The 14,084-nt window shown below is 31.9% G+C and overlaps 1 protein-coding gene across 1 annotated transcript in view; it reads left to right on the top strand.

The window, feature by feature from the left end:
• LOC111641185 (N-acetylated-alpha-linked acidic dipeptidase 2-like) overlaps window positions 1-14,084 on the top strand; it is a 90,987-nt gene that overhangs the window by 39,698 nt on the left and 37,205 nt on the right. The window contains exons 7-8 of the mRNA XM_023387313.1: window positions 3,391-3,574; window positions 4,500-4,590. Coding sequence (XP_023243081.1) covers window positions 3,391-3,574; window positions 4,500-4,590 — 275 coding nt within the window. The remainder of the gene's footprint in view (window positions 1-3,390; window positions 3,575-4,499; window positions 4,591-14,084) is intronic.

Below are 14,084 nucleotides of genomic sequence, written 5' to 3'. Positions count from 1 at the left end.
GTCAATGTTGAATGGGACCAAGCAAGACTAATGCAGATAGTCCGAGACAGGAGACACCGACATTACGCGGAAGCCTGGCAGATTTGTAAGGCAAAGCATAAAGGCCTTGCAGTCAACTTCCGGGAATCGACTAAAATATCGGCAGCATGGTCCTCTAGCTTAATATAAAATTAATAATTGAAGAAAGTAGTTAATATGTATCTCAAGTTATATTTTTTGAACGATGTAGGGAGATGGCATCTTTAAGTATTTATATTTAGATAGTTACGTAACCTTTTATATTTCCGGTTACACTGACGTCATGTACAACGGATTATAAGCGAGTTCGAAAGATTTGAAAAAACAGTTATTTGTACTAAGCGTTCGATTTACGATTTTGTTGTTTATTTTGTTACTTATTTAATTTTATTTTCTTGAGAAAGGTCTTTTAACAAGACCGAAAACGTTTGAAAGTTGTTATAATAAAGCGTTGGCTGCAAGAAAAGGTGTTTTAGTAAGTGTTTTGATATTTTAATAAATATTGATCAGTTTTATTTAAATTTTTATTAACTTGTTTACAAATTATTTATAATACAATAATACCTTGGTTTTCATTGCCTTCAGTTATCGTAAGTTTTGGTTTCGTCGATTTTTTTGTGAAAAATTTGTCTTGGATTTTGTCGACATTTCCATGTGTCCTTGCTGCTAATTTTGTGAAACCACATGTTTTCTTGCTCAGTGTAGCTTCATCTCTCATTGTATGAGTATTATGCCACGCGTCTAGCCAAATAATGGACATATTCAAAATCTCGGCATGCAGCCAGCACCTCTTAGTACCTCTGTTAAAAATCTCAGATAACTTCTGGTTGCTGCCAGTGAGCTTCCAGCAAACTGCTAGTGTCTTTTTCTGTACTTGATACACCAGCAAACAAGATGGCAGCCACCATGAAGCTTGTAAAAGCTCTATTTTCATTGACAATTATGAATTTAATTTATTTGCTGATGAATAAAACCTGAATAAATTAATATTAGGTTAGTACATTAATTTAAGAGATTATACTAGTATACTGTAAGGTCTCTTTTTATGCGGATTATTTTTATGCGATTTTGAAGTTGTGCGGTTTGTATTTCATCCAAAAATTTCTTGGACAAACATACATATAGGCTTGTTTAGGAAGCCCGCGTATAGACAGTCCCCAAAAATCGTGGAACGCTCAAAGCTCACTCCATTTGTTCCACTGACATATAACGTTTATGGATGTAAAGGACAGCTAGATCTACCTTAATCGCTTTAGTTCCTAGCAATTTTTGATATAAATGTAATAACATAAAAAGTTAGTAGAATCATCATCGCAAAGTTTAATTACTGATTACATTGTCAGAAAAGAAAGAGCTACACAGAATGAGAATGAAGTTTGTGGAAATCCATCGCCTATACCGCAAATATCTATTGCAGAGACAGTCTCTTCTGATGATGGTGATTTGGAACCACTTCGCAAACGATTATTTTCTAATCATTATCAGATAGCGATAATGATTAGAAAATGTAAAACTATATTACTTTTCAATAAAATAAACTGAATTAAGTTTGAATACAAGTTTATTTTAAGCTTTTATATGAATTTCTTTCAGACATTCGAAGTAATTTATTAAGCAGCTTATTTTTTTTAATTTCTGCAAACTTTTTTATGCAGTTTTAAGTTAATTTTAACTCGTTTTGGTTTTATGCGACTTTAGAAAATTACGGAACGTATCCCTACTTTTTCAAGGCAAGTAAAGTCTTTTTTTATACGAATTTTTTATATGCGCTTTTCTGTAGAACGTATCCACCGCATAAAACGAGACCTTACAGTATTTATGTAAGACATCACATAATTCTTTTTAGTTGTTAAACTATAATCTTAGGATTGATTTAATTATTTAAACTTCTACAGAAACTTAAAAAATCTTCATCCCTATTTCTTTTTTCGAAATATTAGTTTTTCATTAAGCTGTTCTCATTAAATAAGTTTAAAAATAAATTTAAAAACATGGAAGTCATCATCATTTGCTATTTTTATTGTTTTTCTCTCCTGAAATTTCTGGCAGTCAGTGTTTGTGTTCTCTAGAAAACACCAGCCATTGCATCACTTCCAGCAGCATCTCACTGGATTGATGCTGAGATTTTGAATACACCCAATTCCATTGCTTTCCTTTTAGCTTTATCATGGGAAATGCCACGTTAAATGTTCATTTATTCTTTACATCAGTCTTTTATATTTATTTTATATTAATTTCTTATTGTTTTTAGTATTAAATACTATATTTATTTTCTATAAAATGCGTTTTTTGTATATATTTTGGAGTGTCTAGAACAAATTAATTGGATTTACATTGATTCATATGAAAATAATTGCCTTGGTTTTCGTCGGTTTTGGATTTCACCGATTGTTTTTGGACAGATCATCAATGAAAACGAAGGTATCATTGTATATCTGAAATATATCAATATATAATATATCATACAGTTAATTTCAGATGATATTTTTGTGAGGTCCCAGAAGGAAGTCAACATAGAGGTCCGAACGGGGACTATCAATTGAGATATTAAAATCTTTTATAACTCAAAAGGGAGAAATTAAAGATGTCAATTAAACAATGAAAGTTTTTTTTTGTAAATTATTTAAACAATAGAAAAGATTAAAGTCGAGGGAAACATGGCTGGAGAGGAGTCATATTTAGTCGCAAAACTGACCTTTCCCATGCCCTCTGATCGGTTTGAAATTGTCACCAGGTGACGAGTAGAGACCAATGAAAAGGCGGCTTTAAGGGAAAAACTTATAAAACCGTGAGTTTCAAGGACAGGACATTCCTGGTTCATAGTGCTCCTCTCTTGGATTTTGTGCTCCTGTCCTTCAACAACGAAAGCTTGTTCGACGTCCTGGGATTCATTTTCACTATCCCGTCCCATCAAGATTTGCCTAGGTACACCTAGTCATTGGAGGTCATCTCTGCAAGTTGTGTTGTGTGCCCTGGGGTTGTCACTGTTCACATCACCTTTGCCAGAAGAAAAGAAACAATCATTATAAAATTTGGACTTTTGAACGGACTTGTTGCCCACTTTGGGATAGGCATTATGTCTCCTTATAAGAATAGTTGTAAGAAAATTTATATATATATATATTAAAGAGTTTTAAATGGAAAACCTGAGTCAGTAAGTCTTTCCACTCCCACATGACAGTATTAACTGCTCAATTGTCATGATTATTTCCACCCAAGCAGCTAACCTCACATTTTAATGTCTTAATATGTATGTAAAAATATTATTACAGAAGAGTTCATCATGTCTTACAATAAATAAATTTTACATTATTAATTAGTCTGAAATATATAAATTAAACTATTTAATTTTCAGTATATATGATATTGCAGGTGAACTTTGCAGAACAGTTTGGAATCAAAGGAGTTATATTATATCCAGATCCAGCAGATTATGCAATGCATGGCTTAAAAGATGTTTACCCTTCATCTATACATCTTCCTTCCTTGGGTGTTCCATATTCTTCTTTAAATCTGTTAAAGGGAGATCCACTTACTCCACTCTATCCTTCTATAGGTAAGGTTAAATAATAGTTTAAGTAATTTGAAATTAAGCTATTAATGTATGAACATATTAAATGTATTTTTACAGTTATTTGTATAATATTAAATTAATAATAAATTTTATATCCATTTATTATTATAAATTATGCTCAACACTTAAGGTACATATTGTTGAATTTATCAAGAAATATTATGTTAAATAAATTGCACTATAAACCTATTGTCTGGTGTTGGTAATAAGTAACCTGCACAAACATTTTTTGGGCTTTTCCAGAGTCCTGCTTCAGGTGAATCATGTTGTTTCTTTGATAAAACATAATCACAAAAAAATAAAAATTTGAATGTCTGTTAAAAAAATGAACAAAATCCAATATTCATTAAAAATCAAATTAATTTTAAAAAACAGAATGTGTTTGGGCTTCTGCTTTAACAGAACTAAAAACAGAATAAAATACTTTGATTCAATATGGGCATGCAGATATTGAATTTTGTTTATTTTTGAACAGACATTTGAATTTTTATTTTTCTGTGATTGTGTTCTATCAAAGAAACAATGTGATTCACCTGAAGCAGGACTCAGGAGGAGCCTGAAAATGCAGTTTACTGTACATATTATTGTGAAATCCGCGAATTTACGCCAATGTTGGAAAAATCTTTGTAAACAACTCCGAGGAAAAACCCACTCTTGGTGAGAAGTATATCGGAGGTCACCGATTGTTTTCACATTATGGTGGGAAAGTTGACAGTTAGTTGATTGGAATGCACCGTAANTGACTTTTATAATTGAAAATGTTCTAAAGAATAGAAATATAAAATTTAGATATATTTGATTCATATCACCTTATATTTTAAATATTGTATAGTTTAGTAATTAGAGTTTGATGATTGTATTTTTTTATCATTAAAGTGAAAGCATAATTTTTTTTTAATTATTATAGAAAATGCTTACAGGATTCAAGAAGAAAAAGCTAAACTTCCTAAAATCCCTGTATTTCCTATAAATTATGAAGATGCTAGTTACATATTAAGGCAAATATATTTTTGAATTTTATTAGATATTAAAATTTAATAATATAGTGTGTATATAATAATTATTTATTTAAGCCTACAATAGACAAATTGAAACAAATCTGCTCCTATGAATAAACTGATTTAAAATGTTCTTTATTCATAATTTTTTTTAAACAATATCTTTTTATCTTACTCTAAAGCATTATTAATCTAGATCAGTGATTTTTCAAATTGTGTGCCACAAGAAGATCATAGGTGTGCTGTGAAAATTTTTGAAGGTTATTAACCTGTTCTTGACGGCCAGTGTATATTATGCCGTTGCGTACACCGCAATTTTTAATGTTAATGTTTAGTTAAACATAAAAAAATACTTAAAACTGAAAAAAAAAAGAAAGAAATATGTTAATTTTGAAGAAAAAGCTTCAAACTTTATTTTCCATTGTCTCACCTTTCTGTGAAATTTGACGCTGATGAGTCATTGTTTACACAGCTGGATGACTTTGAACACAGCTGGAGTTGGATTTTCCAGGACATTCTCATAGAAGTCTCGGGAGGCGATGGGTTTATAGTAGGGTGAATACTAGCTGGCCGTATATTTTTAAATATTTTTAAAAAATTAAAATTTTTATTGTGCTTTCCGACCTCCCCTAATTAATTAAATTTATATAAAATAAAATATATTAATTAAAAAAATTAAAAAACTATTGGAGGTCGTTTTTGACATCAGAAAGTAGCTTTAAATAACTTTACCGAAGGAAAATCCGTGCGCTAGAACTTTAGAACGATGAATTAAATTTGATAAAAAAAATCCCATTAAAAATAATTAAGCCTTAATTGAGCCTATATGATAATAGGCTGAAAAGTTTTGTCCTTGTTATGTTATTTTTATTAGAAATTATTATTTGAGTTAAAACTGCTAGATAGCTGTTTGACTTAAAATGGTGACTTGTCAAGCAAGCTGTTCCAATCAACAATTTGTTATTGAATTTCTTACAGCTGAAAATGAGGTGCCAATTAACATTCATCAAAGAGTGGAATTTTCAGAATTTATTTAGTTTTAACATAGAAATTTTAAAAATAATGGAAAATTTGTTTTGAAATAAAGTAAAAAGAAATGGCCAGTTCTAGATTTGAATTTGAACATAATACTAGATAATTATTCCAAAAATTTAAATCTAAAATAAATATACAGTAGAGCATCGATTATCCGACCCCCGATTAACCGTCACATCGGTTAACCGACCGTTCTAGTCGGCAGATTCAAATGTCCGCTAGTGATGTGGCGCTACAATATTTGGCTACGCCTTGGCTACTTTAATAGTACTTTTACGTGTTTTAGCTGGCAATACTGGCTCAACCATAAAAGGGAGCCAGTATTTAAACAAGGCTTAATTTTCTAATTTTTAACGATACAATAGCAACAATTATTATTTTAAAAAAGTTTTGTTAGGCTTAACATCGATGAAAATTCAACGCAAGTAGGTTAATAGCGATATACTAATATACTAATTACATGAGATATACTAATATACTATACTAATAATGTATTTTTTCATATTTTTCGGTTATCCATTTTTTCAGTTATCCGACCAACCCCAGTCCCCAATTGAGTTGGATAATCGATGCTCTACTGTATATATATAAAATCTAAAATAATTATATATATACAAGGTCTGTTCAAAAAGTATCGGACCTTTTTTTTTCCGCGTAAACCAATGATGCGCGACAGGCCTTTTTCGGTGGAGTTGTAGAGGGGACAGTCATGCACAGCCCTGAATTTTTTCCCGCCTGCAGGAAGCATCAGTCGTTGGCAATCGGCCTATGAGTGACTCCTTTAGTGGAGTTGTGGAGGGGACAGTCATGCACAGCCCTGAATTTTTTCCCGCCTGCAGGAAGCATCAGTCGTTGGCAATCGGCCTATGAGTGAGGTCATGTAGTGCGCTGTCGTCGGATTTCACTAAGCTGGAAAATGACTGAACAACGTGAGCAGCGATATTACATCAAATTTTGCCAAAAACCTTGGCGATACCCAAGCGTAAACCATTCGCAAGATTCAGCAGGCTTTCGGGGACGATCCTCAAGGCCAAAAAAAGTGCGACAGGTCCGCAGCAATATCAAAGGTCATGTTGACAGTTCTTTCGACTCTCGTGGGGTGGTGTGTCGTGAGTACGCACCACAAGGCCAAACCATCACAAAGGAGTACTACCAGGAAGTCCTTCGTCGTTTTCCAATGCTGTGCGACGCAAACGACCGGATCTGTGGTCGATCAAAACTTGGCAGCTCCATCATGATAACGCATCCACCCATTCTGCGCATCTGATTCGGGCTTTCGTCGCCAAACATTACACTCCTGTGGTTCGTCACACTCCGTACTCTCCCCACGTGGCTCCGTGTGACCTTTGGCTATTTCCCAAGCTGAAAATGCTGCTAAAAGAAACCTGAATTTAGTCGAGAGAAGACATCGTGCAAAATCCGACGGACCGGCTGATGGCCATTCCAAAAGATGCGTTTCAGCAGTGTTTCCAGCAATGGCAGGAACNATTGTGTTCTATCAAAGAAACAATGTGATTCACCTGAAGCAGGACTCAGGAGGAGCCTGAAAATGCAGTTTACTGTACATATTATTGTGAAATCCGCGAATTTACGCCAATGTTGGAAAAATCTTTGTAAACAACTCCGAGGAAAAACCCACTCTTGGTGAGAAGTATATCGGAGGTCACCGATTGTTTTCACATTATGGTGGGAAAGTTGACAGTTAGTTGATTGGAATGCACCGTAAGTGTCAACAGAAGTCGATCACGTGACTCATTTCCCACGAATAACATATAAAAGCTCGAGTCCCCGAAAGCTCCGAGCAATCCCTCGGAAGTTATACTTGGTAGATGTGCCGTATTTGTCTCCATACTTCGGACCGAAAGGACATACGACCAACCACAGCCATTTGAACTTCCATCGCCATTAACGAACCTATTCAACGAACACCTATTAGACATATCCGCATAGAGGTATTTGTACTTGTTAGAGCTTTGTGAACTCTCTCTCAGACTAGCAGGTAAAGCTATTAGAGCGTCCCTTTTGTATAGTGAACTTATTTAATCACATTTAACCTATGTATCTTAGCTTAGTTATATACATAAATGCTTGTTTAGTTTTTAAACCTGTCTCCTGTCTCTGAAGGACACCTGCCGACTTACCGACGCACTCCCCACTCAAATTTTTGCCCTCCTAGCCATCCGACAAGCTGAGAACGGGTTTTACCAACCTGTTGCAGAGTAAGTGGTCATTTGGGATGAGCCCAGTGGCCCACTGCTAATCGCACATTATTGACACTACACAATAGTTTTATGGTGTATTTATTTGTCATCCAGTGAGTGTGTTTTTCATGTTATGTTAAATTTAAATATACAATAGAACTTCTCCAACTCAAACATCAGTAACTTGAATGTTTCTTTAACTCAAAGAAAATGAAGCACTGGATAGATTTCAATGGACTGGCATAGGGATTTAACAACTGCAACTTGGGTTTCCTTTACTCGAATTTTCTCCAAGTCTAAGATTTTCATAGCCCCCTGATACTAATTTATGTTACTTTCGACTTACCTGACTTGAATTTTAATATTCATTCTATCCAAAGTGATCCTAATTATCAGATTTCCAAGAGATTTTTAGACAGCCTGTTGTATCTACTGTCAACACCCATTTGGGTAAAACTATAGTTTCTTACCATTACAGATTTTCTTCTTAATATCACAGTCTACAATAAAAACGCCTAGTCATTTGCTCTGAACATGTGTGTCAATGCCTGAGGCGGTTTGCATCTTTTCTTCACTAGGAGCACTGATGACCAGACTATTCGATCAAGTGATCAATACTAATACTATTGTGAAGATGTGCTTGTTATGATAGTATTTTTGAAATTTAAAATTTTTAAAATCTATATATCCAGATACTGTAGAGTTTTAAAAAGATTCATTTTAAAATGGTTCATTGCTCTGTGCCATTTTGTACATCAAATAAATTGAAAAAAGATGAAATAGTAAATCTTTATCTTGGAAAATAATAAAAGTGGCACTTCTATAAATTTTTGTATTATTTTGATAATTAATGTATATGCTATATTTAAAGAAGAAGACTAAGTAGATTAATTTTGGTAATACAAATTTGAATTGCTTTTATATGTTAAGTTATAAGGAGCCAAGAGATAGATATCAGCTTTTATTTTAATAAACGTGTAATTCAGTTGTACAAATCTTGTTTTATGCTAACATAGGAAGCTTTAGGAAGTGTGAGAATTTTTTAAAGGTTACTTAGTTTATTATATTTAAAAACAGTCATGGCCACAAGTGGATCAAAATATTTCATGATGCACCAGTTATGGCCACAGGGGTGGCCAAAAATGATGTACTAGTTTTGGCCACCATATGGATTCTTTTCATTTGCATTATTAGGGTATTATACTTATATTAGGATTTTAGTTTTTTCCAGTCAAATAAAAATAAATAGTTTTATAAGTAAGCTATACAACAATTTGCTGTGGCAGTAATATTTTTTCTATAAGTTGTCTGCTGTGGATAAAATAGTATCGATAATATAAAATAGACTTGATGGGTATAAAACTACAAAATATTTTTTCTTGGTCATTTCACTAGTTTAAAAGCTGGAATAATATTCAAAGGCTATTGACTATATATTATGCTTACTTTTTGTCAATTACAGTAGACCCCCCTATAATGCGGTAGATACATTCCACATTATACGAATTTCGCATTGTAAGAATCCTTAAATACATAAGCCAATCACAGCCCAGCACATGTGCAGTTTATGGACTACGGCTGTTTGAAAGGTTTTCTTCCATAAAATTAATCAATTCTTGACTAATTCGACTCAACATTTCCAAAACACGTATAAGTTTTTGAGAATAATCCGTATAAATTATGCTATAAACAAAAAATTGTAGGATTACTTACTGAGTGTGCACCATTCGACATCGCCATTGCTTAAGCTTGTTTTCGTCACGGAGCAGCGCACCAAACGGCGGCTGCAATTTCTGATAAGTTATTTTTCTGCGAAAAATTCATTGAACTTTGGAGACATCATTAATAGAAATAATTTTCATGGCCATTGAATAAGAAATGTTTCTTTCACAAGAAATGTATAAAATTACAGTGCTGTATTAGACTTACAGTACCTAATTTACATATTGTACAGACAATAGTAAACTCAACTTACTCACCTAAACTCTCCGTAGCATGGCGCTGGACGGCAGAAAGTATATATATAATTATAATAAAGTTAAAATAAATTAAGTTAATATTGTACAGATGATGATAATACCGTACAGACTATAGTAAACTCAACTTACTCGTCTAAACTCTCCATAGCGTGTAAGTAGTTCGGCTGCACGTCTACCATTGGTCCAGATTTGACCAATCCTGTCGCAACACGAGTTGACAATGATGTTTTACCGCATTTTACGCGTCCCTTTTAGCGTCTTTATACGAATACTGTCGCAATTTTTTCGCCGCGTTATAGGAATCTGCGTTATAGGAACCCACGTTATAGGGGGGTCTACTGTATATTAAAAAAGTATTCTCGTAAAATAGTTTTACTTGCAATAAACATGGGGCAGCCATAACTGGTACACAGGTGGGCCAGAACTGGTATAGGCATGGTCAAAACTGGTGATTTTTACAATATTTTAAAGTTCTAAATTTTGTTTATAAAGTGTTAAAATTAGTAAAAATTAATGTAATAAGGTGAAAGAGAACATTTTTTTGATTGCTTTAAAAAATTGTAAAAATATAAAAATATTTTTTAAAGTTGAAAATCTCTTAATATGGCCACAAAAAGTACAGTATATCTACTCTATTAATTATTATTGCATTTAACTGTCTAGATGATTATTGATAATATGTCTATTGTTTTAGACTGTTCTTCAGAAATCCGGGCAAAATCTTAATTAACAAAATTAATCATTTGCTATATCCTAAGTTTGTATTTATTTATTTTAGCATTTTGGTACAAAGACCCTGATGCGGGGATAGAACAAAACAAAAGTATACATAACCTTACAAAATAATATAAACATATTTCACAGATATATCCATCAATTACAGTAACATAATAGAATATTAATAAAAAAAATTACACAATTCATAAATCATTCTAAACCAAATTCAACAAAAAAAATTTAAAGAACTACATGGGAGAACTATCCGAAACAAATTAACAACCAATTAGGTTAAAACTTACCTAGAAAAAAAACAACAGTTTATATCACTCTTTCAAAAAATTCGGATAGTCTCCCAAGTAGTCCAAGCAACCACAGGTTAAATAATAGGCAGACCACACCCCAAAATGAAATTTATGTAAAATAACCACTACTTTTGCTTTAAGCCTAAAAACAAAAAAGAAAAAAAATCAAGATCAAATATATTATAAACATTATGAAAGAAACAATTTAACCTTCTTTATAAAAGTAAATACCTTAAAAAATAAATCAAAATCAGAAATAACTTTTTTAAACTGATTAAATGAAAAACAGGGAATCACGAATGCCTCCAAGTAATTTTGAGAAAAAAGTACAAACAGCGATAATATGAAATGCATCCAATGTCGAGTCAGCCACACCACATATGCAAATGTCCCTTCTAGAAAAATAAAAAACAACAGTTTATATCACTCTTTCAAAAAAATTCGGATAGTCTCCCCCCTAAGTTTGAATTACTGTTTTTGTTTTAAAAGTATATGACAGCATGTAGCTAGGATAACTTAATCAATGTGTGTTGTTATGGTCTGTTGTGTGGCTCCATCTAATGGGAGAAATATTTTCCTTTGGACACAACTCTTCTATGGATTTCCCCCATTTAACTAGGCTGTTTTTATTGTAGGCTGTGTTAATATTTACTTTTACAATATTAAATGATCCAGTTAATTCAAATTTACAGTTGATCAATTTTCTCTCATTATTGGATTTTAATTTATATGTTCACATCATTAAAATATTTTTAAGTCTCTTACACATAGATACTACATATGATACAACTGCATCCTATGGCCAAAGTACATAAAACAGCTATTGAACATTAAGTTAACATTTTTGATAAGTGGCAAATTATCAACGCTTGTTAATGCATAAAACTTTTTAACAGATTGCATGATCACAACATCAGTCCATTAAATAAATGAAATTATTTGAGATTGTTAAGGCTATTGAGAAAAGAATGCTGATATACTAGCATTGTTGCTATGTGAAAAAAGATGTCATACTGTGAACAGAAAGGATATTTAGAGATTGAGCTTGTCCATAAGATTGGCCTGATGAAATATTTTTTTATAATTATCACTTATCTAAAGCACTTGTATTTTCTTTATATAATGAATTAAGAGCTGATGTTCAATACAAGACACAATGGAAATATATTTCAGTACTATTTTAAAAACTAAATAATGTTTTATAATTGAGAACTATTTTATATTTTCACGAAAGTTATAAAACTTTGTATAAAGTTTAAGGATGCCTATCATTATATCTATGATACATTAATAAATTATTTTAGAGCTATAGTTTATACTAGTGTGATGTCAACTGGAAATTCACTCTAAAATAAATGAATATAGGTCCTCTTAATTCCAAGGAACATTTTTTATTCACACACCAAAAAATAACCTTAATACAATACCAGCAAAAATTTTAATTCAATGCAGACAAATGTTTTTGACCCAGTGATTTTTTGCTTCAGGTTCATACCACTTTACATTCTATTTTGGAATGTAAATGTGAATGTTACAATACTTCAAAATTTGGAATAACTTTGGAATTCAAAAGCATGTTTCATGATCTTAATACAATTTTATTGTCATACATACTTAAATATTTACAAATTTAAATTCATACATAAAAAATATAAATTTAAATAGATTTTATAAATATAAAACTAAATAGTTGTTATAAATAATACAAATTTTTTTCAATTAATAAAATCAGTTTTTGTGGATTGTGTCCAGAGTTTTATAAAATGATTGCCAAGTGCTTGAAATGTTTCGCCCTTCTTTGATATTGAATTGTCTGATGGGATTGTCCTGCTTCAAATTTGCTTTTACCCCAGTTTCGGAGGCACATACAGATAGAGCAATGGTCTATTTTTTCTTTGGCAGAACATAAATATGGCATAGAAGTCATTTAATAAGCAAGATATTAGTAGATCCAATATATATTAGATTCCCAATTAAATCCTCCTTCAAAGACTCATATATTTCAGATATTCTCTTATTATTTATCAAATCCATGTAATTGTGTAATATCATATAGACTGAGGAATTTTGCATGTATGTATGTGAGTGTGGTGTCTCTATTCAGTAATAACAACTCAAAGCCCGAGAAATATAGAATAAACTACCAAATGATCACCTTAATATTGGGCTATAATATGGCTAATTAAATGATTAGTATAAAGTAATTTGTCAATAGAGGTAGGTGTTAGGTGCCATCTCTTAAGTAAATTAATAATTATAAATAAATTATTAAATAAATTATTAATTTACTTAAGAGATGGTGCCTAACGCCTACCTCTATTGTCAAATTACTTTATACTAATCATTTAATTAGCCATATTATAGCCCGATATTAAGGCGATCATTTGGTAGTTTATTCTATTCAGTAATTTCTTTATATATTCTATGTTTCTTTATATATTCTATGTAGTCTTTGATTGTATTCAGTAATTATAGATTTTGTCTACCTGTGTGCTGTTGGTTGTGAATATTGATTGGAGTATGTTCATTTGCCTTATTTCCATTTGTGTGCTAACTGTTGGATGGTTTTTCTTGAGTATCTGTGCACAATCACAATGTTCTCAGTGTACTTTAATTCCTCAAGTGTGTTTAGGATGTTTGTGCAGTATGTGAACTTGTGTTCAGTAAGGGTTCTAAAGGCTATCATTTTGTACAAGTAGGGATCATTGAAAGCAGCTGGGATAAATAATGATTGGTATCTTGGTTTATAGTACATGCCTGTTTCAATATAACCCTCTTTGAACTGGATATTTGGATCCAAAACAACAATGTGCTGAGATATTACTTAACTGTTCAAGTATTAGAGAAAGACCATATGGATTGTTGTTCATATGGTGTAAAAAGTTTAGTCTGGTTTTGATCTCCAAATGACAAGGATGTTGTCAATATATCTCCTATATAGTACTATCTCCAGAAGGAATACTAGTAATATCTTTATAGATTTAGAACAGAGAAGCAGATTCTCTGTTCTAAATCTATATAGTAATACCCCAAACTTACGCGATAGGTGGGACTGAGCTGTAACCGCATAAGTTGAATTCGCGTAAGTCGGGGTATAATTTCGCATATAAATACATAAAAATAATTTTTAATTGGGGCCGGAGACTAAAGAAAACAATAATTTAGAAAAAAATGTTTAATAAAATCTTAGATAATGCATATGTATAACAAATTAGGCCTATATTATTTTACAATTTTTCACATTTACTTGATTATTA

This window comes from Centruroides sculpturatus, unplaced genomic scaffold (assembly GCF_000671375.1).
Source record: "Centruroides sculpturatus isolate CEXI.00-Female unplaced genomic scaffold, Cexi_2.0 scaffold1307, whole genome shotgun sequence".
Classification (NCBI taxonomy): domain Eukaryota; kingdom Metazoa; phylum Arthropoda; class Arachnida; order Scorpiones; family Buthidae; genus Centruroides; species Centruroides sculpturatus.
Note: the sequence above shows the minus strand (reverse complement) of the source record. Positions and strands in the feature narration are given on the sequence as shown.